Source organism: Gymnogyps californianus, chromosome 27 (assembly GCF_018139145.2).
Source record: "Gymnogyps californianus isolate 813 chromosome 27, ASM1813914v2, whole genome shotgun sequence".
NCBI lineage: Eukaryota > Metazoa > Chordata > Aves > Accipitriformes > Cathartidae > Gymnogyps > Gymnogyps californianus.
Genome location: NC_059497.1, coordinates 7,415,926 through 7,442,215, shown reverse-complemented (window position 1 = coordinate 7,442,215; position 26,290 = coordinate 7,415,926). Strand labels below are relative to the sequence as shown.

Below are 26,290 nucleotides of genomic sequence, written 5' to 3'. Positions count from 1 at the left end.
CTACGAAGGCTGCCTGTGGGAGCTGGCTGCCCTGCGGTGCCCATCCAGCACTTGGCTCCCAGCCTTGCTTGGCTCCCCCCTTCCCCGGCCAAACGCTGGCATAGGGCAGCAGCGCTGAACAACTTGGTCTTTGTGCTTGCCGCTGAGCACGCCCGTGTGTGCGCCGAAGCTCCCTGCCTCTCGGGGAGTGGGACCCGCTCCCCCCTTCCTCCCAGATGCTCGGTTGCCCTGGCAGCCCAGCCGTGGAGACGGCGCTTTCACAGCCTGCCAGCCCGGCAGGGAAGGGAAGGAGAGTGATGGAAAGGCTCCCAGCTGAGGTCCCCTTTGTGTACCCGTGCGGCTGCGGGCTCTCCCTGGCGCACACGCCGCTTGTGCTGCCGGGTTTGGATGCTGATGCTGGAGCAGGCAGGCCCCTGCCATGCTGCCTGTCATCGTCCCAGTGAGAGCTGCCAGTTGGGGAAGGAGGGGTCTCCACCCCTGCCTGCGCCTCTGTCTCTGTCTGTGCATCCATCTGCCTACCAACCCTGTGTGTCTGGTGCCCAGGGCTGGGAAGCGACCAGGTTTGCTTGGCAGGAGCACTCGGCCAGGACCGTGCAGCTCTGTCCTGGGCACTCAGTCCCTTGTCACCGTCCCTTCACAGTGAGCTGAGCATGGAGGGGCCAGAGGTGGTGGCTGAGCTCGTGGTGCTGCTGTGGTCCTGCCGGCCCTGTCCTCCCTGGGTGTGTTGCCTGTGCCGAGGCTGGTTTATCAGCATGGGCGGGAGGGAGATGGGGCTGGCGCTGATCATCTTGCTGGCCCCAGGACAGCCTGTGTCCTCCCCACTCCGGCTTTGAGCAGGAGAAGCAGTCACCTGTGCCAGCATGGGGATGGCCGGGCACAGGCTGCCCAGTGGAGCTGGGGCTCTGGTTCACTCCTGCCTGAGCTGGGGGGCTGGTGAGGAAGCACCCCACTGATTAAGTGCTGGTTTATTTTGGTTGCTGCTTAGCAGATAAGTCCCTAATTGCCACATAACCATAGGAGCCTGTGCCATGGGCTCCCAGGGGATCAGCTGGGCTCGCTGTGGATGTCCCAGCCCTTTAGGACAGGGCACCCCGGCGTGTTTGGCTCTGCAGTGGGTCCTGGTGCTGGGCACAAGCTGTTCTTCTGGCTGGTGGCCCACGACCAGCCACAGAGCCAGTTGGCTGGCTGTGTCCAGACGCAGGTGAGGGAGCAGCTCCCTTGTCCCGCAGGTTGGGCCCTGACAGCATCACACCCAGTTCTTGTGGACCCACGGACAGACAGGACGTGGCCAGCATCTTTTTTGGTAGAGGTAGGGACAAGGAGTGCCAGAATGCACTCAGATGGTGGCTTTATGACCACCAAAGTTGCTGATCTCTGTTGCAGAGCAGGGAAGCTAAGGCAGAGCACGGCAAGCGCTGCCAGCTCCCCCAGCGTCACCTGGTGGAGTTGAGGACAGGGCCAAGGAGAGAGCCCGTGCTGGCTCTGCAGGTGTTTATGTCATGTTTGGAGGAGGTATCGTGGTGCCTGGGTCTCACATTGCCCAGTGTCTGGCATGGTGATGCTCCTCCTGGAACCCAGTGTGGGAGAGCTGGGACAGTTGGACTCTGGGGAGCCGGAGGAGCAGCCACGTAAATCTCCTGTGATGCTGGGTGGCATCTCTGCGCCATCCCATGCAGGGCTGCGGCTGCTGGCGCTCATCCCTGCCCTCCTGCTCCGCTTGTCCTGCTCTTGTAGCGGGGATCCTTAGTATTCGCACACCAGCTGGCGGCAGCTCCCAAGGACATCCCCGGGTGATGCTTGGCCGATTGCCTGGAGAGCAGGACCCTCCCAGGGTGTTCCCGCATCTCCAGTCACCCTGGGGAGATGGGACGGCATGGGGGAGCACGGTGAGGACTGGCACCTGGGTCCCCTCCAGCCCCCGCAGGTCCCCTGGCTGTGAGAGCCAGGGCGAGCGATGGGGCCCCTTGGGTGCTCAGAGCTGGCTGGGCAGCGAGGTTTGGGGAGCAGGAGTGGGGGAGACATCGGTGTTGGCGTGTGGACAGCTGGAACAGCCCAGCATGGCCAGGCTCAAGGTGGGTCCCAAAATGCCCTATGGAAAATTCATGGGCGCGCACCCCCCTCCAACGCTGCTGCTCCTCCTCTCTTCCAAACCCACGTGCACATATTTAATCACCTGGGGGGAGTAGGGGGAAAAAAAGAAAGAAATCTTCTGCTGAAAACCCTGTTCTCATTTTTCTTGAGAAGAAAAAAATTTTTCAAAAATACCGTGGTTCCAGTTTGTTCCTCTGCCCGTTCCCCAGGGACACTGTCGCTGTGCATGTCTGGGGTGGGGAGGGGGGGAAGCGCATCATGTTGGTTGAAAAGTAATTAAAGCTGGGGTTAATTTTACTGGAGGAGGGTGGGACCCTGGGAAGGCGACAGGAGCAAGTCTAGGTCTGAGCACATCAGAAGCTGCTTTCTATTGTGGCTGCTGAGCTAAATATACCCACGGACGCACATAGCTGTTCCCATACGTCTGCTGCGCAGGCTCCCGGCGGGGTGAGCGGGGTGCTCGCGCTGCCTCCCACCCTGCTGGGGACACCCTGTCCCCCCAAACACAGTGGGTTTTGGCCCTCCCAGGCTTTGCTTGCCGCAGGCCAGGTTGGTGAGGAGCGGTGGCTCGTGCAGAGCCCCAACCCGCAAAGCGTCTGCTGCGGTCGCTGCGCCGTCTTGCCAGCGATGTGGCTTTGGAGGAATTAATAGCTGTGTTTATGAGGCACCCAGGGAGGGGAGATATGCAGTCATTAGCTCTAATGAGAGCTGTTTGCCATGGCGCTTGGCTCCACACTCCCTCTTTCTCCCTGAGTCCCCCGGGACCAGCCAGCTTCCCGCAGCCAGCACATCCACCAAAAGCCGGAGCTGCTGCAGCCCTAACATGCACCAGTGCCTGCACCAAAGCAGAGCCGCGCCTGCACGGGTCCGGCCATTCTGTACCCAGATTTCTCGGGGAGGGGTTGAGTGTGGTGGGTGGGGATGTGGCAGGTTGGTCATGCATGCTGCCAGAGCCAGGAGCCTGGCACAGCCTTGCCTGTCCCCTTCCCATCTGCCGAGTCCATGGCTGGGGACAGCCATCGGGCTGGGCGGTGGTTTGGTTTAGACGGTTGTTTTGGCACTGGGACTGTCTCGTCATGTTTTTGCATTTTGCATTTCAAGACTTTGTAACTGCAGTTTGATCTCGCTGCCTCTGAAGCGAGCACAGCTGGCTGCAGCACATCCCAGCTGCCCGCCCGTACCCTGGCAGTCCCTGTCAGGGCTGCTTCAATGTATTGATCAGTGTCTACGTGCAGCCCAGAGCTTGCTGCCTGGCTGGGGGCATCGCAGTGAATGAGCCAGCGTAGGCGTGAGGAGGCTGGCTGGCCCCGTATGGGCTACGCTGGGCCGTATTCAGCTGTTGGTGCAAGGGCAGTTTTAAGCGCAGGGTGCGTATCCTTACCGGGTCTGCCTGTGCTGTGGTACCCCGCCCTGCCTGTCACCTCGGCTGCAGAGGTGGCTGGTGGCATTGCTGGGATGCACCAACCTCTTGTCTCAGCCACAAATGGATCAAGGTTGTCGCTGGGTGTGGGAGTTGAAGCATCCCCTGCACTGTTTGCTCCATGCTGCAGGCAGAGGTGCTGTTGATCCCCTGCTCGCAGCAGCCACAGTTCCTGCGTGGGCCACGCTCACATCCTCAGGACCAGGCTCGTGTCCCCCAGGACCAGGGTGAGCCCCGAGGCTGCCCTCAGCCTGCTTCTCTTCCTGCAGGATCCGTCCCCAACTGTCCAAAGAGAAAATAGAGGGATGTCACATCTGCACCTCAGTGACGCCTGGCGAGCCCCAAGTGCTGCTGGGGAAGGACAAAGCCTTCACCTACGACTTTGTCTTTGACCTGGACACATGGCAGGAGCAGATCTACACGACATGCGTGGGCAAGCTCATCGAAGGCTGCTTCGAGGGCTACAATGCCACCGTGCTGGCATACGGCCAGGTACATGCTCTGCCTGCTCCTTGGGCTCTGGCATGGGCACTGGGCTCTCCTGCAGTGCTGGGTGCTGGGGATGCTGAGATGGCAGCTGCAGAGGTTAGGGCAGGTGGGGCTGCATAAGCTCCTGGGTGTGGAGGAGACAGAGAGTTGTCCCTGGGCTGGGTGAGAGCTGGGGCAAGGGGTAGCCTTGGGTGGGAGGAGGGAGAGGGAGGCAGGGCTGGGGTGGGAGCATGGGAGCCGGTGTGGTGGTGGGGATCAGAGGGGCTCAGGAGAGGCATTTGGGGAGCCTGGGGTGACAGGGGGAGCTGTGGGGTGCAGTGGGCAGAGCTGAGCCTGGGAGGGCCCAGCCAGCTCCCCCCTCGCTGCCTCTTCGCAGACTGGCGCAGGGAAGACGTACACCATGGGCACTGGCTTTGACATGAACATCTCTGAGGATGAGCAGGGCATCATCCCGCGGGCCATCGGCCACCTCTTCAGCGGCATCGAGGAGCGCAAGCGGGCAGCGCAGAGTCAGGGCGTGGCGGCACCTGAGTTCAAAGTCAGCGCCCAGTTCCTGGAGGTGGGTGACAGCAGGTCTGGGTGACACTGTGGCCCTGCCCTGTCATTTGCTCAGCTCCCATGTCCTGGGCTCCTTGAGTCCTCCATGTCCTGGCTGCTCCCCGGCTGAGCTGGACCCCACAGCAGCAGTGTGGCTGGGGATGCGTGCCAGGGCAGAGGAGACTCAAAGCACCTGAATGTTGTTGATCTCATGATGGCCACAAACTGGGGTGACACTTTCTTGGCTGCAGGAGTGCCCCCCCGTGGGGAAGGGGCTTGTGCCTTGGTCTTCTGGAGATTCAGGGGGCTCTGGGCTCGCTTACTCCTGTTTGAGGTCAAGGGTAGTGGCATACCTGCTCCCCTGGGTCTGGACTAGTGTTCCCAGTGAAACAAGGAGAGGAAAAAGTGCCATTCTTGTGGGGATTTGAGGAAGGGCTGTGTTATTTCCCATGTCCTTTGCTGCATCTTTGACCTTGAGAATGCTTCATTGCATCCTCTCCCGCCTCTGCTTTGGCCTCTCCATTTCAAAAGCCTCTTGTATTAACTGCTTCTTTCCCTGGAGAAGTTTGTCCCAGAAAGCCTGTGGACCTTGAGTGTCTGCAGCGGTTTCCTTGGGGGCTGATCCTGGGGTGAAAGTGCAAAGAAGTTCAAGATGGGAACTGGTTTAAGGCCCTGGTGAGAAAACATAGGGTGGTGCTGAGCAAAGCTGAGCTCCTGAACAAACTTCATCTGGTTGGTGTCCCAATCTGGGATACAGCCCAGCAGAGACAGGCAGGCAGGCAGAGAGGCTTTGGTGGCCATCACATCTGGGTTCCTCCAGATGTTGATGGCCTGGAGAGGGGAAGCAGTGCACAAAGTCACCTCCTAGCCTGGAGAAACCTGGCCTGGAGAAACCTGACCTCCTTGCCAGAGAAATCCTTCCCGATCAGCTTTCCATCTGCAGAGCCCTTGTTAGCTCCCATGGTGCTGTTGTGTCCGGCCACATCCTCCCCTCCCCACCACTCGGCCTGTCCAAGCTCCTGGCTGCTTTCCCACACATCCTCGGCCTCGTGGGGCTCCACTCTGGGGAACCTGTGGGCTGGCATGGAAATGGGGACAATTTCCTGCCTGTTCTAGAGTCCTTCTGGGGGATGAATCTTGTCCGGCTTTCTCCCTGCTGGAAAGTCCCCTAACCCTGTTGGGGCCGGGGCATAGTCCTGTCTTCCCTGGGCTATAGGATCAGATACTGGCCTTCAGCCCAATGTGTGTCCCCTCACCCTATGGGACGCACTTTCCCTTCCCTCTCAGCCTCCCGTATCTGCCCTCTAGGAGATCCTCTGCTGTCCAGCTATAGTTTCCCTTGCCTCAGTTTCTCCCACTCAGTTTGGGATGACCCGACACTGCCCCAAGGAGCTGGGTGACCTGTTAGTTAGGGTTGGGACACATGAAGGATGAACACTGGGGAGGGGATGCCTGTGCTGCCTCTGTCCCAGGCCATCCTAGGAAGCATCTCTGCAGACCAAGAGGTCCAGCGCAACCCCAGGGGCACCTGGGGGTGACAGAGCAGTGGCCCTGCATGGGGTCACACCAGCTGCGTGGGGATTTCCTGTAGCCTCACTCTCTCTTCACCACCTCTGACCCCTGGTGGTTTTGGCTCTCACAGTAGCCTCAGAGATGTTTGTCCGGTGGCTGCGGTGGAGGATGGGAACAAGGCTTCCTCTGCTGTGTTTCAAAGCCACTCATGGTCACTCTCCCCACGCCAGTCGTGCCCAGTGGGACACTGGCAGCCCCAGGGTGAGGGGGCCATCTGCCAGCTGGGGGGGCTTGAAGGCTTTCCAAGGGCCCTGTTACATGTGGGGAGAGTAAAAACCTGTTGCCTGATGGCCCAGTGACCAAGGCCGTCGGAGCCTGTCGAGGGTTTTGCCCACTGGTCCACCATCCAGGCATGGACATCAAACCAGGAGCTCTTGTGCCGCTGCGCCAAGACCTGTCCTACAGCCACCCTTATCCAGGCAACCCAGGGAGGGTTTTGTGGCGATAATGGCTCTCCTGTGCCAGCATGAGCACGTGGCCGCATCAGATGCTGGTTACCAACCCTGCTGTCCCGGCAATGGTACAAGATCTGGCCCTGCTGATCCCCGTCCTGTGACTCTCCTCCTGGGAGCAGGCTGTCAGAGCGGGGTTTAAACCCCCAGGGAGCCTGTTTGCACCTGGGGCAGCCAGGGATGGATTAGCCTGATCCGCTCTGCTGGCCAGGAGCCTGCGGTCCTCGGGTGACCCTGCTCGCTGCACTGGGACGTGGGTGCAAGAGGGTGATGTGTGGCATTGAGTGGTGGGGGGGGGGGATGGACGGGCAGGGGTGTCCCTCTGCCCCAGGGTGAGAGAGGATGCTGCAGGGTCAAGATATGGATGGGGGCATCCTCTGTCAGCTCTGGGTCCTCAGGGTTTTTCCTGCTTGTCCAGTACTCCCTGGTCCCCCTTGTCCCCTTTCCGCCCAGCAGAGGTGACTTCAGGGAGCTGTGGTGGGAGAGGGGCTCCACTGGCTCGTGTGGCCAGAGGTTCCCCGGGTGAGCAGGGAAGGCTGGGGGGATGCGTAGCTCCCGGGCATCCACTCAGGCTCTGGGGACAGGGCTCTGAAAGTGTCCCGGTTCCCGCACAGCTACTTGCGTGGGCCAGGGACAGGACAGGGTGGGGCAGCTGGAATCAACCCAGACTGCAGCTCAGAGCTTCGCGGAGCAGACAGGCGTATGTATGCACGCCTGCGCACACGCGTGCACACATGCACTGTTCCTTCTGGGCATCCTGTCCTAGCTGGGTACCCATGCATGCAGGTCAGAGCTTGCCTGCACATCGTCTCCTATCTGCATGCACGTGCTTGTTTGTCCTCTCCTACACTTGCACACACACCAACTCTCCTGGTCACCCTTGCCTAAGCACATACACGTGCACATATGTGTGAACACGTGCACCCCAAGCTGTGCGGCCTGTCCCCTGGCTCTCAGGACTGCAGCAGCAGGATGGCAGAGGGCAGCTCCTGTCAGTCCCACTGTGCCAGGCTCTAGCAGCCTCCTGCTTACTACTACTCACCCTGCACCTGCTTCCGCCCCGCTCAGCTCTACAACGAGGAGATCTTGGACCTGTTTGACAGTGCCCGCGACCCTGACGCACGCCACCGCAAATCCAACATTAAAATCCATGAGGATGCCAGCGGGAGCATCTACACCACGGGGGTCACATCGCGCCTCATCAGCTCGCAGGACGAGGTGGGTGTGGGATGGGGCAGACATGGAGGAGGGATGGCAGCTGGGGGCCCACCGGCCAGGGATGTGCTACGTGGGGACAGCCAGGCGAGGGGGAGATCTCACCTGAGATGGGACAGAGCAGCCCTGGGGTGATGCAGGGAGAGGTCGGTGTGCCCGCTGGGCTGCAGCAGGGTGCTGTCCTGACTCCCTAGTGCTTCAAGGTTTCGTTCTTCCCTGCCCCATGTCGTTGTAGCTGATCCAGTGCTTAAAACAGGGGGCCCTTTCCCGCACCACCGCCAGCACCCAGATGAACGTGCAGAGCTCCCGGTCCCATGCCATCTTCACCATTCACCTGTGCCAGATGAGAGTGTGCACCCGCCCGGAGCTGGTGAGATGTACTCCTGCCTCATGACTGGGCTGTTCCTGATTCTGATACCCAGGCAATGTGGGGGGTCCCTTGGAAAAGGGAGAGGGATTGAAGTGTTGCAAAGAGAGGCAGGGCTTTGTCTTTCTTCTTTCCAGTCATAGCCAGCATTAGCATTTAATGGGAGCTGAGGTCTGCCCTGGAGCAGCCCCATCCAAGGCACGGATGGTCTGGCCCAAGGGATGGCCCAGAGCAAGCTGCTGTTGGGATCCTCTCCCCCATCCTTGAGGGGCTGGATGTGGAGGGTGAATGCTCAGGCTTTTCCTGATGTCTGAGTGCGGCCGAGGGAGCTCCTGCCCACTCTGGGTCCGTGGTGGTGACCCTCTCCATCTGTGCCTGGCCGCAGGTGAACGGGGAGGTGACCAGCCTCCTGGACGGGGCCCAGCCCACCACTGAGTATGAGACCCTCACGGCCAAGTTTCACTTCGTAGACCTGGCTGGCTCAGAGAGGCTGAAGCGAACGGGTGCTACTGGCGAGAGAGCAAAGGAAGGCATCTCCATCAACTGTGGGCTGGTATGGCCCTGGGCACCAGTGTGCAAGGGGGGTGGGGAGGCAGGGCATGCCTGGGGGAGCCTGGGACACCTTTGGGTCCTGCTTGGAGCTACTCTGGGCTGTTGGGGTTGCTGCTGTCTCTGCTGGGGTTTATGCTACCTGGCCCTGTGGGCAGGAATATGCACAATCCAAAATAGTAGTGGTGAGGACACAGCTCTGCTGCTGAGGGCAGGACTATGGGGAGGGGTACAGCTGGGCACAAGGGTGCAAGTCCCCAAAAGGTCAAGGTCTGCTAACGTGAGCTTAAAAAAACCTCCAGGGCTTGATGCTGCTCCTCAGTGCATGTGGCTGAGAGGCACAGCCTAGGGAAGGGGGGCGAATGCTAAGACGGGCAAGGGAAGCCCCATGCCTCCACTTCCTGCACCCCAAACCTGTGCACATGCCCCAGGCCTGAGGTGCTGGCTATGTGACAGCTGTATTCTCAGCAGGGGCTGAATCTGGGGGGGGCTTTTCCTTTGTGTTGGTAGCTGGCCTTGGGGAACGTCATTAGTGCCCTTGGAGACCAGAGCAAGAAAGTTGTGCACGTGCCCTACCGCGACTCCAAGCTCACCCGCCTGCTGCAGGATTCCCTGGGGGGCAACAGGTAAGGGGGTCCCAGGCCTGGGCTGAGCCCTGGGAGAGGACTGCAGGGGCTGTTCCCCTGCAAATAGGGCTGAGGGTCTATGGAGCCATGTAGGAGCTATTTCAGGATTCAGATGCCTCGTGGGTTGCCCGGTGGGGAGGGGATGCCTCCTGGCAGGCAGTGCATGAATTTGCAGATGTAAAGTCCTTGGCTCCTCATGAGTCCCAGGCGCAATTAGCCAGCTTTGGCAGAATTAGCTGGTGCAAAACACTCTGGAGCCCTTGCAGATCTGGGACTTGGCAGGTGGTTTTGCCCAGCATGGGACAGATTGAATTCCCTGCCTGCTTTGGGGGTACTTCTCCAAAGAGCCCATTCTTCCCCAGCAATCCTGGCATGTGTGGGCTGGCTGGTGGAGGTTGGCTTTGCTCAGTGCTGTTGATGTGTTGCTCATGGGGTCTTGCCAGCACTCTGGCTCTGGGAGGGACTGAACCCAGTTTATACCTTGGTTCTAAAACACAGAAGGGCCTAGGATGGGTGTCTGGGGGCATGTGGCCTGTGCTGGGTCCCAGGTTTCCAGGTGCCAAGTTGGCGCAGGGTGGCGGAAACTGTCCTTTCACCCTGACCTTCACCTCCCCAAGCCAAACCATCATGATCGCCTGCGTGAGCCCATCTGACCGGGACTTCATGGAGACCCTGAACACACTCAAGTATGCCAACCGGGCTCGCAACATCAAGAACAAGGTGGTGGTGAACCAGGACAAGACAAGTCAGCAGATCAGTGCCCTGCGGGCTGAGATCGCCCGCCTGCAGATGGAGCTGATGGAGTACAAGGCGGTGAGTGGCCGAGCGAGTCTGCAGAGGTGGGGTGGAGGCAGGAGCAGAAAGCCTCCTCCTCGTGTTTGAATTGGGGTGGTTTTAGCGGGAAAGACCCTCCTGCCTACCATGCTCTGCCCCTATTGATAGGGGTAATCGCTAAGAGAGGTCAGGAGGCTTAAGAGACGGGGGCTCAGCTCCTGCCCTGCCACAGGCAGGACCTTGGGCAAGTCTCTTGGGGATGCTAAGGGAGGGAGAAGCCTTGAAGCATCTCTCACCCTCTGCCTGTTGAGCTCAGGCCTCCCTGGTCCTTAGATTTGTCCCTGCCCCTGCTTTGGTGGCTGGTGCTGGCCCCAGGGATTCAGTGATGGGTCCCCATGTCCCAGCTTGCCCGACACTCAGGGACTCCCCTCCTGTCCCGACAGGGCAAGCGGGTCATTGGGGAGGATGGCTCGGAGGGCTACAGCGACCTTTTCCGCGAGAACGCCATGCTGCAGAAGGAGAACAGCGCCCTGCGCATGCGGGTGAAGGCCATGCAGGAGGCCATTGATGCTATCAACAGCAGGGTCACCCACCTCATGAGCCAGGAGGCCAACCTGATGCTGGCCAAGGCAGGTGAGGCTGGGCTAGTGCATGGTGTGGTGGGTCAGCCCAGCCAGCGTAGCTGGGATGGGTGCTGTGGTACAGCCCATGTCCTGCCTTGATCTACCTGCGCCTCTGCTCCTGCAGGTGACGGTAATGAAGCCATCGGCACCCTCATCCAGAACTACATCCGGGAGATTGAAGAGCTGAGGTGAGCTGGGCATGGGGGCTGGTGAGTCACCCAGGTCCCCGGGCCGGTGGGTGCCGTGGTGGGGTCTGAGCCCAGGTGTGGCTCACAGCTCTGTGCCTCCAGCGTCACTGGGGTGAGTCGTAAGCCCTGATGGAATAGCAGCTGACTGCACTGCTGCTACACTGGGGCTGTAGGAGTCCCAGCCTTGGTGCCGGGCAGTGCTTTGGCCATTGTCATCCTTTGTGTGGCCATTGATGGAGGGGGAGATCCTGGCGGGAGTGCCTGGTGTCTCCCAGGGACTGTTGCCCCCCCAAAGCTGGGTCCATCCCAGTGTCTTGTGCGATCCTGGGACCCTGTCTTGCAGCATCCTGACCTTCTGACCCAACATGAATGGGAATGGCTTTGTGGTGACTCTGGCTCTGGCTCACACCATCCTAAAACCAGGCAAGATTCCCTCCTCTGGGGACAGTGGGATGTCCCCTCTTTGACCACATCCTGTCTCTGCTCCCTAGAACGAAGCTCCTGGAGAGCGAGTCCATGAACGAGTCTCTGCGTCGCAGCCTCTCACGTGTCTCTGCCCGGCCCCCCTACTCCATGGGCTCGTCCCCAGCATCTGGCTTGGCCGGCCTGTGCAGCCCTGCTGCTCCGGTGGAGACGGAGGCCTCTGATGTCCTCCGACGGGCCAAGCAGGACTTGGAGCGCCTGAAAAAGAAGGAGAGGAGGCAGCGGAGGAAAAGGTGAAGGCAGCTGTTGTGCCATGTTGGGAAGGGGGAGGCTGCGTGTCGGTCCCTGTCTGCCCTTGTGGGGTTGGGTATCCTGCTTCCCCCATCCATGCTAAAGCCAGAGCACCACGACAGAGGCCAGACATCTGGGATCCCCTCCCAGTGCTGCCTTGGCCTTGGTCTCCTTTTCACCCACCACACGATCCCAGAGGCTGTTTTCCCCAAAGGGTCCAAAAGCAGGAGGTGAGCTGGGACTCACCAGCACCCCTCTGCTCACCCCCAGCCCAGAGAAGGAAGCATTTAAGAAGCGGCAGAAACTGCAGCAGGACAATGGGGAGGAGACGGATGAGAACGAGGTGGAAGAGGTGAGCGGGCTTCGTGCTCATACCGAGGGGGTGTTTGGGTGTCATTGTCATCTCCCCACGTGGGAGAGAGACCAAGCTCATCCTGGCCCTGCAAGCAGGCTGGATGGGTCGTGGGAGCAGGGGGGAGCTGGATGCTCCCCAGCCAGCCCTGCTGTGGAGCAAGGAGCCCACATCTTTTTGGGCTTGGTTTCAATAAGCGTAGGTAATGGGGGGTTGGACGATGCAGTGCTACTGAGCTGGGAGGGGATGGATGCAAGGATGGATGGGGTAGAGAGCTGCTGCTCTCCACAGTGTGCACTGGGAGTCCAGAAGTGGTGCTGCAGCCCCTGTGCATCCTGTGTGGGAAGCTGAGTCCCGTTGTGGGGGCTGCAGCCCATCGCTGTGGGGTGAGCTCAGGTTTGGAGGAGGGAAGAGGAGAGAAGGGCAAGGTCATGCTGCAAGCTGAGGTTAGGCACTCGTCTCTTAGGAGGAGGAGGAACAGGATGAGAGTGGCTGTGAGGAAGAGGATGGACGTGAGGATGAAGATGAGGACTCAGGCAGTGAAGAGAGCCTGGTGGACTCAGACTCGGATGCAGAGGAGAAGGGTAAAGTGTGGAGCCACGTGTGCAGCCCAGGGTATGGGAGTGCGTTTGCTGGTGTCTCCTGGCACTGAGCTCTGGTCCTGGGAAGGGAGAGTCCGTGCCCCGGCCACGTCTCCTCTGAGGGGCTTGGAAAAGCACCAGGGTTGCCGCAGGGAGTCTCCAGCGCTCTTTGGGGTGCTGCTGCTCCCCAGCGATGTGGGTTCCTATCAGCTCCCTCTGCTTGTGCTGTGGCTCAGTGGGGCCGTGGGAGCAATGCTCCCTGATCCCTCCCAGCCTGACTGTCCCCCACCGGCCTCCAGCCGTGAATTTCCAGGCCGACCTGGCGGATCTGACCTGCGAGATAGAGATCAAGCAGAAGCTGATTGATGAGCTGGAGAACAGCCAGCGGCGCCTGCAGACCCTCAAGCACCAGTACGAGGAGAAGCTGATCCTGCTGCAGAACAAGATTCGGGACACACAGCTGGAGCGTGACCGGGTCCTGCAGAACCTCAGTGAGAACCGCCTCACCCATGGGATCCCATCCCCGCAGCATTGGGCCCAAGTCCCTGCCCCTCCCCAGCTGACTCAGAGTCAAGGCATCCACCCCCTGCACGCAACACTGGCTCTGGTAGAGCTTTGCCATCCCCCTGCCTCTGCTTGAGCCCCTGGGACCCCCAAGACCCTGCTTGTCTTGCCGTGGGAGCGGGACTAGTCAGCCGAAGAGCTCCTGACCCCGGCTGGTGCTGGAGAGGTGGCTGGAAAGGATGGCGAGGCAAAGCCTCTTCTAGCCTTGAACACCACTTCATGAGATGTGGGAACACTTGGGGAAACTGAGGTGCTGAGGGGCACATGAAGACCCCAAAGACCTAGTGCTGTAGCTGATCTCTAGGCTCAGCAGGGCAGGATCACCCATGCACATGGCTGTAGGTCTAGGTCTGCAGCTCCTCTCAGCCCAGCGACTGTGCTGTAACTCACTGTCCCCACCCTGTGCTGAGCCCTAACCCATCTCTTCCAGCGGGTACCCCCAGACAGACCCCAGCCTGTGACGGAGCCAGAGCAGAGGGGTGAGGGAGGGCTCTGGCAGGATGGGGAGGGAGCAGTACCCGGTGCCTCCAGGCAGGGTGTGTAGGTGCAGGAGGAGCCCAGGGTGCATGGCCATTGCAAGCCCTCTCTTCGCTCCCCCAGGCACCATGGAGTGCTACACGGAGGAGAAAGCCAACAAGATCAAAGCAGACTACGAGAAGCGGCTGAAGGAGATGAACCGGGACCTGCAGAAGCTCCAGGCAGCCCAGAAGGAGCATGCTCGCCTGCTCAAGAACCAGTCCCGCTATGAGCGGGAGCTGAGGAAGCTGCAGGCGGAGGTGGCCGAGATGAAGAAGGCAAAGGTACCTGGACATGCCAGGGCAGGGAGGGCATCCCCTGGTCAAGTCTGGCTCCCTGCTCAGAAGCGATGTTTTCCACTCCTGGTGGCAAGTGCAGGACATCTGTCTGTCTGGTGCGTGGGTGCCCTGGGACAGTCGGGTGCCTGCACCGACACACGGTATCTTCCCATTTCAGGTTGCGCTGATGAAGCAGATGCGGGAGGAGCAGCAACGCAGGCGGCTGGCAGAGACAAAGAGGAATCGGGAGATCGCGCAGCTCAAGAAGGAGCAGCGCCGGCAGGAGGTGAGAGCCCAGCCCGCCCACGTGCCGCTGGGTGTCCCTGTGCGGGGAGGAACTGGGCTGGCTGGGGGTGGATGTTTGTCCTGCTCTCTGGCACTCCGAGGTGCTCATAAATATCAGATGGTGAAGCTTGGGGCCCTGCTGCACCCATGGCCTCGTCAGGGGCCGCGCAGCCCCAGCAGGGCACACCTGGCTGAATGGCTCCCAAGGGCTTCCCGCAGCTCCTAGTGTGGTTGTGGGAGACGCTGTGAGCTCCCCACCATGCTCGGGGGGCAATGTGCCATCAGAGCCAGCCTCAAGGCTGGAAACCTGCTCGCTATTAAGATCAGGAGTGAGACTGTTTGTGCCAAAGTAACTGCCCCAAGCTTTGGTGGTGGGAGCCCCGGACTGCGACCATCGCTGGGGTGGCTGGGCAGGACCCCAAGGGTGTCTCTCTCTCGTGCAGTTTCAGATCCGGGCTCTGGAGTCTCAGAAGCGGCAGCAGGAAATAGTGCTGCGGAGGAAAACCCAGGAGGTGAGGGGGGAATATTTGCCTCCATGTATCCCCCAGCCCCCATGGGGGTCCTGGCCCCAGCGCTTGGCTCAGAGAAACCCTGTCCTCCAGACAGTGCCAGCTCTGGGAGAGGGTTTCCCAAAACGGTGGGAGGATTTTTGTGGCTCAGTAAGCAGGCAGGAGATGGTTGCAGGCAGCAGAGGAATTACCCGTCTCCCAGGGCAGCTGAGCCCAGCGGCAGGGGATGGGCTATGAGGGAGAAGGGGGAACCCATGAGGCACAAATGGCCCCAGGGCTTTGGGTTTCCAGAGCAACTGCTCTTGGTCCTGCGGGGACCTGGGGGTGATGGCGACAGGTTTGGGCTATGGATGCCCATCTGACACCCTCTGCGCCTCCTCTGGGCAGGTCTCGGCGCTGCGCCGTCTCGCCAAGCCCATGTCAGACCGGGTCGCAGGCAGGACGAGCCAGAAGCCGGCCATGCTGGACTCGGGCGCAGAGGTCTCGGCCAGCACCACCTCCTCCGAGCCTGAGTCTGGCGCTCGCTCCGTCTCCAGCATCGTGCGCCAGTGGAACAGGAAAATCAACAACTTCCTGGGAGACCCTTCATCCTCCGTGAACGGGGCTCGGCCCGCCAGGTCAGGGCAGGGGCTGTGTGGATGGGTGATGAGGCATCCCAGGACTCCCATGTCTGGCTTTTGGCTGGTGGTGGAGTTGAAGGCCAGGTTCTTATTGTGCATTTGGCCCGTGTTAAACTACTGACCCAGTGACAGGCTGTGCTGGCAGCATGTGACTGACTGTCACCTGGGCTTGAGCCCACTGCTGGCCTTCCACGAGCGTTAAATGCCATGGCACAAACCCTGCTGGGCTCACCTCTTGTCTCTCTCTTTGCCAAGGGGTGATGGAAAAGTTGGGGAATCCAGAAATGATGCAGATGCCTCCTCTGGAGCAGAGGAGGAGCCAGAGCCCAGGCATCCTTTTGGGGCAAGCACAGCTTTCCAGGCATGGTATGGCCAGTCGCCCATGTGCCTCTTCTCCCCTCCGGCTGTAGGAAGAAGTTCCCCAAGAAGGGGCAAGCCAGACCTTCAGCAAAGCTGCCCGCCTCAAGTGGCAGTCGCTGGAGCGGCGCATCTTCGACATTGTCATGCAGAGGATGACCATCGTCAACCTGGAGGCTGACATGGAGCGGCTCATCAAGGTGACCACGGCACTGGGGACAGAAGGCTGGGTGGTGGGTGCAGGGCAGGGGGACAGCCATGCTGACAGTGCCAATCCCCCTCCCTTTTCCCCCAGAAACGCGAGGAGCTCGCACTGCTGCAGGAAGCATTGCTGGGCAAGAGGGCGAAACTGCAGGCAGAGAGCCCAAAGGAGCAGAAGGGGCTGCAGGAGCTGAACGAGGAGATTGAGGTGCTGGGGGCCAACATTGACTACATCAACGACAGCATTTCCGACTGCCAGGCCACCATCATGCAGATTGAGGAGACCAAGGTGGGCGGCTGGACTGGGCCCAGCTGGCAGGGAGAGAGCAGGAGCATCCCTGGGAGGCGAGGGCGTCCTTGGGCACAGCCAGGCTGGGCGTCCTGGAGTCCTCTGAGCCGTGTCACACACTTGGTGGGGCTGCACCTGCACAGTCACTTCTCATTAGGTGGTTAATTGTGGAGGGGAGTGCTGCCAGGTCCTTGCACATCCATGGACAGGCTGCCGGTTCCCTGTGCCCCACCGCCCTGGGATTACAGGGAAGCTGCAGCCCCCATCCTGCCCGTGGGGCTGGCGGTCACCTGCCCCCATGGGAGTTTCATGTGCTGGAAACATCCCAGGGAGGACTGGCCTTTTTTCCAGCAGAAACCCTGCAGGTTTTGTGTCCAGTTTTGACACTGAGCATGCCACAGAAATGCTGTGCAGCTCCTGGCTCCCCTCTAGTGGCTGCAGCCTGGGCTGGAGGCTGTGTGCTGTCCCTGGCTTGTCACCCGCTGTCCCCTAGATTGGCCGGGAAGAAGGGGCTGTTGTTAATTCACACTAGCGTTTGGGCCGGTGACCTGATCTGCTGTGGATTTGGGTGAGGCTGGTGTCTGCAGATTAGTGTCTAATTAAGAGTTGGCACCAGAATTTCTGTAGCAACAGAGAAGCCCTTCAGGTTGCACTGGCCATCTCCATGGCCAGATCTCCCCAGTAGCCACTTGGGCAGACAGAGGAGAGCGAGCATCGGGACTGGGCAGTGCTGGCAGGGCGGTGGAGGTGCTGTGCTGGCCACAGAGCCCGTTCAGCCCGTCCCATGCCCAGCAGCAAAGCTCCCCCACTGCATCCAACACCCGTCCCTCCATGTTTCAGGAGGAGCTGGACTCCACGGACACCTCAGTGGTGATCAGCTCCTGCTCCCTGGCCGAAGCCCGGCTCCTGCTGGACAACTTCCTGAAGGCCTCCATCGACAAGGTGCGGGGCCAAGTCGGGACCCGGATGCATAGCAGGGTTTCCCGCAGCAGGGGAGGGGAGCAGCGTGCCAGGGTGGGGACCTGGTGGCGGGGACCCGAGGCACCCACCTGAGGCCCGGCATGGCTGTCCTTCCCCAGGGGCTGCAGGTGGCACAGAAGGAGGCCCAGATCCGCCTGCTGGAGGGGCGCCTGCGGCAGACGGACATGACCGGCTCCTCGCAGAACCATGCCATCCTGGACGCCCTGCGGGAGAAGGCCGAGTCACACCCCGAGCTGCAGGCCCTGATCCACAATGTCCAGCAAGGTGGGACTCAGGGCTGGCGCATCCTCGGGCCAGGCACGGTGCCTGTGGGGCGAGGTGCCCACCCATGCCAGGCCCCCAAGAAGCACCTGGGGGTGCCATGGCTGGGATCAGCGTGCCCAGGGCTGCCCTGAGGGTGATGCTGGGTGGGGACGGGTGCTCCGTCCACCACACAACAGGGACGAGGACTGGGTGCCCCCTGCCAACTGCCTGGGCTGCCCGCTCCGCCATGCAGTTCAGATGGGGCTCGGCACAATGGGGTACCCTCTACACTGCTGATGTGCTGTCTCCCTCCTGCACAGAGAATGGCTACACCAGCACGGACGAGGAGGTCTCAGAGTTCAGCCTGGCTTCAGATGGGAGGTGAGCACCCAGCCTGGCCCTGCCTGAGCTGGTGGTGGCTGGGGGGGCCAACGGTGGGGTAGGATGTCTGGTGCCTCCCGTGGGACCTCGCAGATGGACATGGATGAACAAAGCCCCACCTAAGCTTTCCTGTGGTGCCCAGCCCTTGGGGAGGGCAGCAGAGATGTCTCTTAGACACCAGCAGGGAGGGAAGACTAGGTCATCCCTTGGAGAAAGGGTGCTGGGGAGCAGGGGGCAACCCAAGGAGTCTGGTGGGCCAGCGGCAAATGGCTGTCTGAAAGGAGTTTGGCACTGAAGATCCATCTTTGCTCCCTTCTCCTTGCAGTATTTCCCAGTCTTTCACCATGAAGGGCTCAGCAAGCCAGGATGACTTCAAGTTCAAGGTTAGTTGGCCTTTCTGTGTGGCCCCGACACAGGGAATGGGAGGGATGGAGGGGCATGTTGTTCAGCGCTGCTCCAGGCCTCTGGTCTGTAGTCCGACCCTTGGAGAGCCAGGCTTGGCATAAGGTAGTATGGCTGGTCTCTGGGTGGGGTCAGCCCTAGGGAAGGGGGAACCAAGGCCTCCTGGTACTGTGGTCCTCTGAAGCACCAGAGACTTGGGAAACATCCACCGCATCAGCCAATACCCTCCAGATTTGAGTGGACAGCAAGGAGGTCCCTGTGCAGTGCTGCATCCATTGTGGGCAAAGGTGGAGGAAAGCACCTGTTGTTCTGCACAGGCTGTCACATTTGCTTAGAGTATGGAGAGCTGGCACTGTGATGGGCATCCCAGCACAATACAGGGGGAACTCAACCTCCTGTGGCCAGAGAGCACGAGCTCTTCCACCCCACAGCTCTCTGGCTGCTCCTGCTGTCCTCCCCCCATGCTGCCTGTGCCTGAGCCCTCTGCCCTGCTCTAGGGAGAGCCCAAGCTCTCAGGGCAGATGAAGGCAGTGTCGGCTGAGTGTCTAGGACCAACGCTGGACGTCTCCACCAAGAACATCACCAAGTCCTTGGCCTCCCTCATGGAGATCAAAGAGGATGGGATCAGCTTCTCCATCCGAGACCCCTATTACAAGGAGAAGGTGTCACGCACCATCAGCCTGCCCACACGAGGAAGCACCTTGTGAGCATGGGGTGATGGGTCTCTGGGCATTGGGAGGCTCACGGAGGCATGGGCCAGCAGGTGGGAAGCTGTGCCCTGGCCATGGAGTTGCAGAGCAGTGAGGGTGAGCCCAATCCTGCATCTATCCAGGCTTGTCTGCAGCAAGCAGTGGTAGATTTCTCCAGTGGGACTTGGGAGAGTGTCTAGGAGTATGTTGGTATCCTTTGCAGATGGAGAGAAGGGTACTCCAGGAGAAGGGAAAAAAGGGGGGGTGCAAGGGTCCCTGACTCACTGCCCTGGGTTATCAGCCTTCTTGAAGGCTTCTTGGGTTGCCAAAAGCCTTCCGCGTTCATGGGATGACTCGAGGCATCCTCTGATCTTGTGATTGTGACTCTAGGGCAGCCCAGCTTCTCCATTTGCTCTGCTGGGGAAGGACATGGGTGTTCAGCATGGAGGGATCCCAGCAGGAGGGGCAGGCACCCACTGTGCTCTGTTTCACTTGCTTTAGTCCCAGGCAATCTCGTGGCTCGGACACTTCGCCTCTGACAAGGAGGAAATCCTATGACCGTGGGCAACCTGCCAGGTGAGCTTGGGAGCTGGAGAAACAGCGACATGGGGAGGGAGAGGCTGGGTGGCCCAGATGAGTGGGGAGAGATGCTGGCTGGACCAGCTCTTGCTGGGCCCTGTTTTGCCAGGCAGCTGTGAGGTGAGCAGTTCCCAAGTCATGTGTCCCTCTAATCCTTCCTGGCTCAGGCCTCCAGATGTTGGCTTCACGCCTCCCTCATCCCCACCCACCCGTCCACGCAACGACCGCAATGTCTTCTCTCGTCTCACGAGCAACCAGAGCCAGGGGTCTGCCTTGGATAAGTAAGTCCTGGTGGGGTGGGAGGGTCTGAGTGAGTGGGACCCATACCATAACAGCAAGTGGCATGTACCGGGTCCCGCAGTGGGGTGTAGGAGCACAGGACCTGGGTCGGCTCTAGCCAGCCTCCTGCCAACATTTTCACTCCCTGCTCTTCTCCATGAGGGAGCAGATGCTCTGCAAGGGTCATGCTGGACCCTTCCCTGTCCTGCCTGCTAATGTGTCCCCTCCAAGCTGGCCGCTTGCAGGAGCTCGCAGCCCTGGCCTCTGGCTAAGCCGTACTTGGAGACAGGGTGGTGCCAGACTTGGACCACTGGAAAAGGCTATGGAGCAGGATGGGGTGAGGCAGGATGGGGGCTTGCAGGAAGCTGACGGACTGGCATCAACCCCGAAATGCTGCTCCAGTCTCCCCCCTGCAGCAGGTCGGGTAGCTGCCCTCGACCTGGAGCATTGCTAGCAGCGCTGACGTTCCCTGATGGAGACCTGCTGTCTGATCCTCACATGCCCTCCTGCTCCTCTGCTCTCTCCTCTGGTTCTCCACATGTGCTTCTCTTTCTCCCTCTCTCCTCTCCTCCTTCTTTCTGTCCTACACTCGCTTGGATGCAATAACAATCCTCCATCTCTGACTCCTTTGCTGCCTCTTCTAGTCTGGGTTTTCTCTCCCATAATCCTGCTAATTTTCTGCCCCTAGGTCTGATGACAGCGATTCCTCTGTCTCGGAGGTGCTGAGGTATAGACAACTTTCTATTTATTATCCCTTCCTCCTCTCCTCCTTCTGTCTGTCTCACGAGTCTGCTCTCCCTTGTCCCTGCATGCTCCACCTGCACTTTGCTGCTCTCCCCCACCTCCCAGCCTGCGTGTGCTCTCCCCTCTTGGCATGCCACCTCCAGTGTCTGACGCTGTCCCCTCAGTTGCGAGTTCAAACTGTTCCTGCTCTGATTAGCCCTTGGAAACGTGGCACTGGGCTCACGTACGGGCACTGGCTGGTTTGGGGTGGCAGCATGTTCTCTTCCATCTCTGATGGGTTCTTGTCAGCATGACGCCACCATGTCCCATCCCGTTCCCCAGCTCTCCAGCAGGATGGTGTGATGCTGGGGAAGGGGGCAAGCAACCTGGGCGCTCCCAGTGTGTCCTTCTTGCAAGCATCTTCCAGGCAAATATCTCCAGGTGCTCCCCGCACCTGGTTGTGCTTTCCTGGTGCTGGGTTGTGGGTAGGTAGATCTCTTTCTCAAAGAAACCAAGTTAGATTGTGGTGCAGAGCTCAGCCTTGGGGTTAAGGTGCTCCTGGGCTTGTCCCACTGCACCCTCCTGCCTATGGAGATTTCCCAACATGAGAGCCACCTTTCCTCCATCCTTTAGGAACATCAGCCCTACAGCACCTGGGTGTCCTCTCACATTGCCCATGCCCTGAGTTCCCACAGGCGCCCAGTCACTGGGGAGGTGGCACCAGACGAGTCTGTGCTGCGTCACCTTGGGCAGTTTGCAGTCAGGCAGCAACACAAAGTCCATTGATAATGTCTCACTCTGGGGAGACAGGATTTCCATTTAGACTCAGTGTCACCTCAAGACTGGTAGAAACACTAGGGGTCAGGGGAGCACTGTTTAATTTGAGTTTGTAAGTGCAGCTGCACACTGAGAAAGAAAGATCACATGCATGTGACTTCCAAACCCAAATTAATGAGCCTGTGTTTGTCCTCATGACTAATGCAAACCTTATGTGGCCTTGGGCCTGCCCTTCTCCAGCCCTGTGCCTCGGTTTCTTATAGGCCTCCTGCCTATAAGAAGAGACTAGCACAACCTAGGGCCCCACGGCCGCGGGGAGGCTGTGCTTTGGGACGCTAGCTGGGAAGAGCTGTTGGTGGCCATGCACACTAGCGTCTGGAAGGGTAGGGCTGTTGGTCCTCAGCACCCTGAGCACTGCTAAAGTGGAGGGGATTGGCAGATGCTGCATCCAGACGGACAGGCAGCACGTGTCCCTTGGAGGAAGGTTTGGCAGGGATAGGTCCTCTCCTGCCCAGAGCCAGCGGTGGGTGTAGGGCTTCCACAGCCATTGCAACAGGGATGCTGGGTGCAAATGCCAGTGCTGTCCTTTGTCACCCTTGTGGCCTTATGTAAAGGAGCGGGGCCCTGTCTCCAAATGTCACCAGCCACAGGCTGACAGCCTCCAAGGAACTGGGGTGCTGGATATTGGTACCCTGAAACATTTATCCCAGTAGAGCTTTAGGCTGGAGAAGGTGCAGTTTGTCCCAAACTGACCTGAGGACCAATGAGCTGGCTCTCCTGGCTCCTTGGGTCTGTGCTGGCCAGGCATGAGAGATTCAGCTTTCCCAGTCTGTATTGCTGGGGCAGAGGCAGTAGGCAGGGGCTGTTCCTGGGGAGATTCCCTGGGTTTCCACAAAGACCTTTCCTCAGATATGCTGGGTTCAGATGGGCCCATCGCACTGCCAGGCAGTGGAAGATGCTTGGGGTGAGGCAGCTCTTGCTCTCCCATGCCCCTGGGATTGTGTAGCACGGTGCCTTTCCACACACACCCCACCATGCTTGTTCTTTCTTTCCCACGCAAGGGGCATCATTAACCCAGTGGGTGGCACCAAGAATGCCCGGACAGCCCCGCTGCAGTGCGTCTCCGTGGCAGAAGGACACACCAAACCTGTGCTCTGCCTGGATGCCACCGACGAGCTGCTTTTCACTGGGTCCAAAGGTGCGTGATGGACAGAGAGGGTGTGGGGGTTGCTGGCCTGCAGACACTATGGGAGCAGGTCGGCACAGGGGAATACGTGAAGTGCCGGGCACCGTGGGGATGGTTCCTCCTGGGCCTCTTTCCTGTCCTCAGCGTTGAGCCTTGCCCCGCACTGCCCCAGTGCTGGGGCTGTCTGGCTCCTTTCCTCTGGCCCTGTGGGTGGGGGGAGGCAATGCTCAGAAGGGCTATTGCCTCCAGGCCACCATGCCCTCGGAGGGAGACCCCCCCAGCCTGACACTCTTGGGCACATTCTTCCTCCCACAGACCGGAGCTGCAAAATGTGGAACCTAGTGACGGGCCAAGAAATTGCTTCCCTCAAGGGTCACCCAAACAACGTGGTTTCCATCAAGTACTCCAGCCACACAGGGCTGGTGTTCACCGTATCCACGTCGTACATCAAAGTGTGGGACATCCGGGACTCAGCCCGGTGCATCCGCACCCTCACGTACGTGGCAGGCGGGAGCAGCTGTGGGGGACCCTGGGTGCTCTGGACATCTCTGGCTTTGCAGAAGCCAGTCCCAGGACCTACTGGGGCTGGGGACAGGGCCAAGCACCAGCTGCTTCAATGTCAGTTTGCAGTGCTGCATCCTTAGGGAACAGGGAGGTGGGGAGAGAACTTGGGGTGAGGGGACCTGTGGGGACCTCCTGCAGTGAAGGCTCAGGGTAAAGAGCTTTGAAGAGATTTGCAGCTACTTCTGAGGGTGGCCAAGAGAGCCAGCAGCTCCGTAGTGGAGGCACAACCCCTAACAGCATCGTGGCTGAGTAAATCACAGGCTCTCCAGTGGGAAACTCCGATGTCTATGAGGAGTTTGAGGACCAGAAAGGAGTATGGGACAGGCTGTAGCTGTGGTCTGCCAGTCTGGAGCAGGGCTCAAATGTTAGGAGAGTATGGCAGGCCAGGGTTACCAGCTCACTCCAGCATAGAGCTGCTTTCTCCATGCAGCCTCAGCTCATCTGCCTTGGCCTGGTGCTTCTCCTTTGGTGCAGAGGCCAAATACCTCTGCCTCCGTGTGCTGACTGCCAGCACTAGCCAGCTCTTCCTGCAGGAAGCAAAGAGGAATGGGAGGAGAGAAGAGCAGCCCTCAAATGGAAACCAGGGCAGGATGCTCCATGTCATGCACACACCTGACATCCTTGGCTCCCTCTGCAAGCAGGGCACTGGCCTAGGGGACAGAGGTCTTGTTGATCCCATTGTGGCCAGAGAGACAGTGATACCTCTAGGGCCTTTCCCCAACATCGGACCCACCTGTGCCAGCCTGGAGCCAACAGCCCCATACGGTTCCTCAGTGGGGTCTTGGTGGCTCTGATTTCTGCTCATCCTCCCCCCTTGACCTCTCTCTCCCTTAGATCTTCTGGGCAGGTGATCTCTGGGGATGCGTGTGCTGGGACCACCACCCGCACTGTCACCAGTGTGCAGGGGGAGCACCAGATCAACCAGATTGCTCTCAACCCCACCGGCACCATGCTCTATGCTGCCACTGGTAACTCCGTCCGCATCTGGGAGCTGAGCAGGTGAGGGGGTAGTGCTGGGTTGGGCAGGACAGCTTACGGATGCTGAGTGGACACTGTCTGCTCAGAGGGCCCTGAAATGACTCCCTCCAGGGAAAGTGAAAGCCTTTTTAGCAATGGAAGTTGCCTAGAATAAGGACTTTCAGGACCCTTTCCTATGAGACCCAAGGGGTGATGAGCAGCAACGGAGCTACTTGGGGTGGGGAGTTTGTCCATGAGCTGGGCAGAGCTTAAGAGAAGGGGAAAGACATGTGGGATGAGCAGCAGTACCCCGCTGGTTTTGCCCTTGCCCCTCTCCCTGCCAGGCAGGCACTGGGCTGCTCACCCCTTGCTGCAGCCTAGGCTCTGTAGCCAGATGTTGGCATGCCCTGAGGCTGCCTTCCTCCCCCAGCATCACTAGGAAGAGGGGTGTCCCTGCTCACAATCCCTCAAAGGGAACAGCCCTTACTGGGGGGCTCCAGGGCTGTGGGGGTCTCTGCCTGGGAGAGCCCCTTGGAGGAGCTTCGGCACCTGGGAAGGGGCTGGCTGACCCATGTTATTGAACTCAGGTTGCAGCCCATCGGGAAGCTGAGTGGCCACATTGGGCCTGTGATGTGTCTCACAGTAAACCAGACGGCGAGCAACCATGACCTGGTGGTCACAGGCTCCAAAGATCACTACGTCAAGGTACACTCCTCCTTGAAGAGCAGAGCCCTATATCCCATAGGGAAGCCCAGATGTTGGCAACCCCTAAGGTCTCTTCTCTCCTTCTGAAATCTGAGCCCAGATTCTGTTTTCACCTCTGTATGGGAGGGTTTTGCATATCTCCTCACCCCAAATCTTGCCTTTTGCTTCATCCACAATACAAATGCACCTTTGGAGACGGATTTGCATTTCTCGCATCCCTCGAGCTCTGTGGCTGGTACTTGCATGTTATGGCTGACCCAGATTAGCAGCTTGCCCTGTTCTGCTCGAGTCTCCTCCCTGATACAGATGCTTTGTGCCTGCTCGCTCACAGCTCCAGCACAGCAAGAGCTTGCCCCTTCCTTTTAGGTTTTTGCTGGTTTTTAACAGGTTGAATTGGAGCTGGCACCAGGGGAGTGAAGAGGGATGGTGAGATGATGAGGGAGACAGGATCCCACTCTTCTGACAGCTGCAAGCTGTTAGCTTGGCTCATGGAGGTGTGTGAAAGCTCACCATGAGTAAAATGCAGCAGAATGGGGGCTGTCTCTGGTGGCAGACGTCCCTTGATGGTGGCAGGACCCCTGGAGAGACCTCAGCCTCAGAAAAGCCTCCACTGGCCAATGCCCACTCCCCTTTCCAGCAGCATTCTGGGTGCCCTGAGCCTAGAAAACAGAGGGTGATGGCCAAGTTCTCCAAGAGAGGGTCAACTCTGTTTCCAGTGCCATCTGGGGTCTTTCACCCACTGTTTTTCCCCCCAGGTGTTTGAGATTGCTGAGGGCACGGTGGGCAATATTGGCCCCACTCACAACTTTGAGCCCCCTCACTACGACGGCATCGAGTGCCTGGCCATCCAGGGAGACATCCTCTTCAGCGGCTCCAGGGACAACGGCATAAAGAAGTGGGATCTGGAGCAGCAGGAACTTATCCAGGTCTGGAGGGGAGCATACAGCACAGGTCCTCGGGGTAACGTGGGGCAGAGGAGTATTGCTGCTGGGGGTCTGGAGGGACCTTTGTTCGGGGACCTGGTGCCAGTGCTCAGTGCACTGAGCTAACCGGGGAGGGCACTCCTATTCCTGGGAATCTGGCAGTGCATGTGTGAGGTGGCTCTGTACCCCCATAAGTTTGTGCTGTAGGGCACTCAGGATTGCCAGCTCTCCCTGGCACACAGGCTGCAGCATTAATTGCAATGCTGGGTGTTGTGTTCCTCTCTGAAGATAGGATTGTTGTCTCCTGCCCAGGGGACAAACCAAGCCCCAACTTTTGAATCCATCCCCTTGGCCTCCTAACTTTGCATCACTAGCCCCATGATCCTGATCAGCCCCAGGGTGACAGTGAGCATCTGAGCCTCCCAGGTTGGGTGCATGAGGCTGCTGGTGGTGTTGCAGATGAGGTTGGTCATGATCTCTGCTCTGTGCCCATACCTACAGCAAATCCCCAATGCCCACAAAGACTGGGTCTGTGCCCTGGCCTTCATCCCCGGCCGCCCCATGGTGCTGAGTGCTTGCCGAGGAGGCATGATCAAAGTCTGGAACGTGGACACCTTCACCCCAGTGGGGGAGATCAAAGGGCATGACAGCCCCATCAACGCCATCTGCACCAACTCAAAGCACATCTTCACTGCCTCCAGGTGAGCCCTGGGCTTTCTGCTCCCCAGAGCC

General features: G+C 59.5%; 1 protein-coding gene across 1 annotated transcript in view; it reads left to right on the top strand.

Moving 5' to 3' along the window:
• The window catches only part of KIF21B (kinesin family member 21B), a 39,018-nt gene that overhangs the window by 11,172 nt on the left and 1,556 nt on the right, over positions 1-26,290 (top strand). Inside the window, 34 exon segments of the mRNA XM_050911189.1 lie at positions 3,781-4,003; positions 4,377-4,559; positions 7,630-7,779; positions 8,012-8,146; positions 8,529-8,696; positions 9,203-9,318; positions 9,936-10,131; positions 10,536-10,725; positions 10,840-10,903; positions 11,395-11,619; positions 11,888-11,969; positions 12,436-12,553; positions 12,850-13,041; positions 13,715-13,914; positions 14,087-14,194; positions 14,637-14,705; positions 15,090-15,319; positions 15,733-15,752; positions 15,755-15,879; positions 15,975-16,169; positions 17,010-17,111; positions 17,249-17,414; positions 17,714-17,774; positions 18,100-18,157; positions 18,674-18,879; positions 19,367-19,441; positions 19,612-19,725; positions 20,412-20,450; positions 22,285-22,421; positions 22,725-22,905; positions 23,808-23,972; positions 24,518-24,635; positions 25,391-25,561; positions 26,060-26,259. Of these exon segments, the coding sequence (XP_050767146.1) occupies positions 3,781-4,003; positions 4,377-4,559; positions 7,630-7,779; positions 8,012-8,146; positions 8,529-8,696; positions 9,203-9,318; positions 9,936-10,131; positions 10,536-10,725; positions 10,840-10,903; positions 11,395-11,619; positions 11,888-11,969; positions 12,436-12,553; positions 12,850-13,041; positions 13,715-13,914; positions 14,087-14,194; positions 14,637-14,705; positions 15,090-15,319; positions 15,733-15,752; positions 15,755-15,879; positions 15,975-16,169; positions 17,010-17,111; positions 17,249-17,414; positions 17,714-17,774; positions 18,100-18,157; positions 18,674-18,879; positions 19,367-19,441; positions 19,612-19,725; positions 20,412-20,450; positions 22,285-22,421; positions 22,725-22,905; positions 23,808-23,972; positions 24,518-24,635; positions 25,391-25,561; positions 26,060-26,259 (4,782 nt within the window).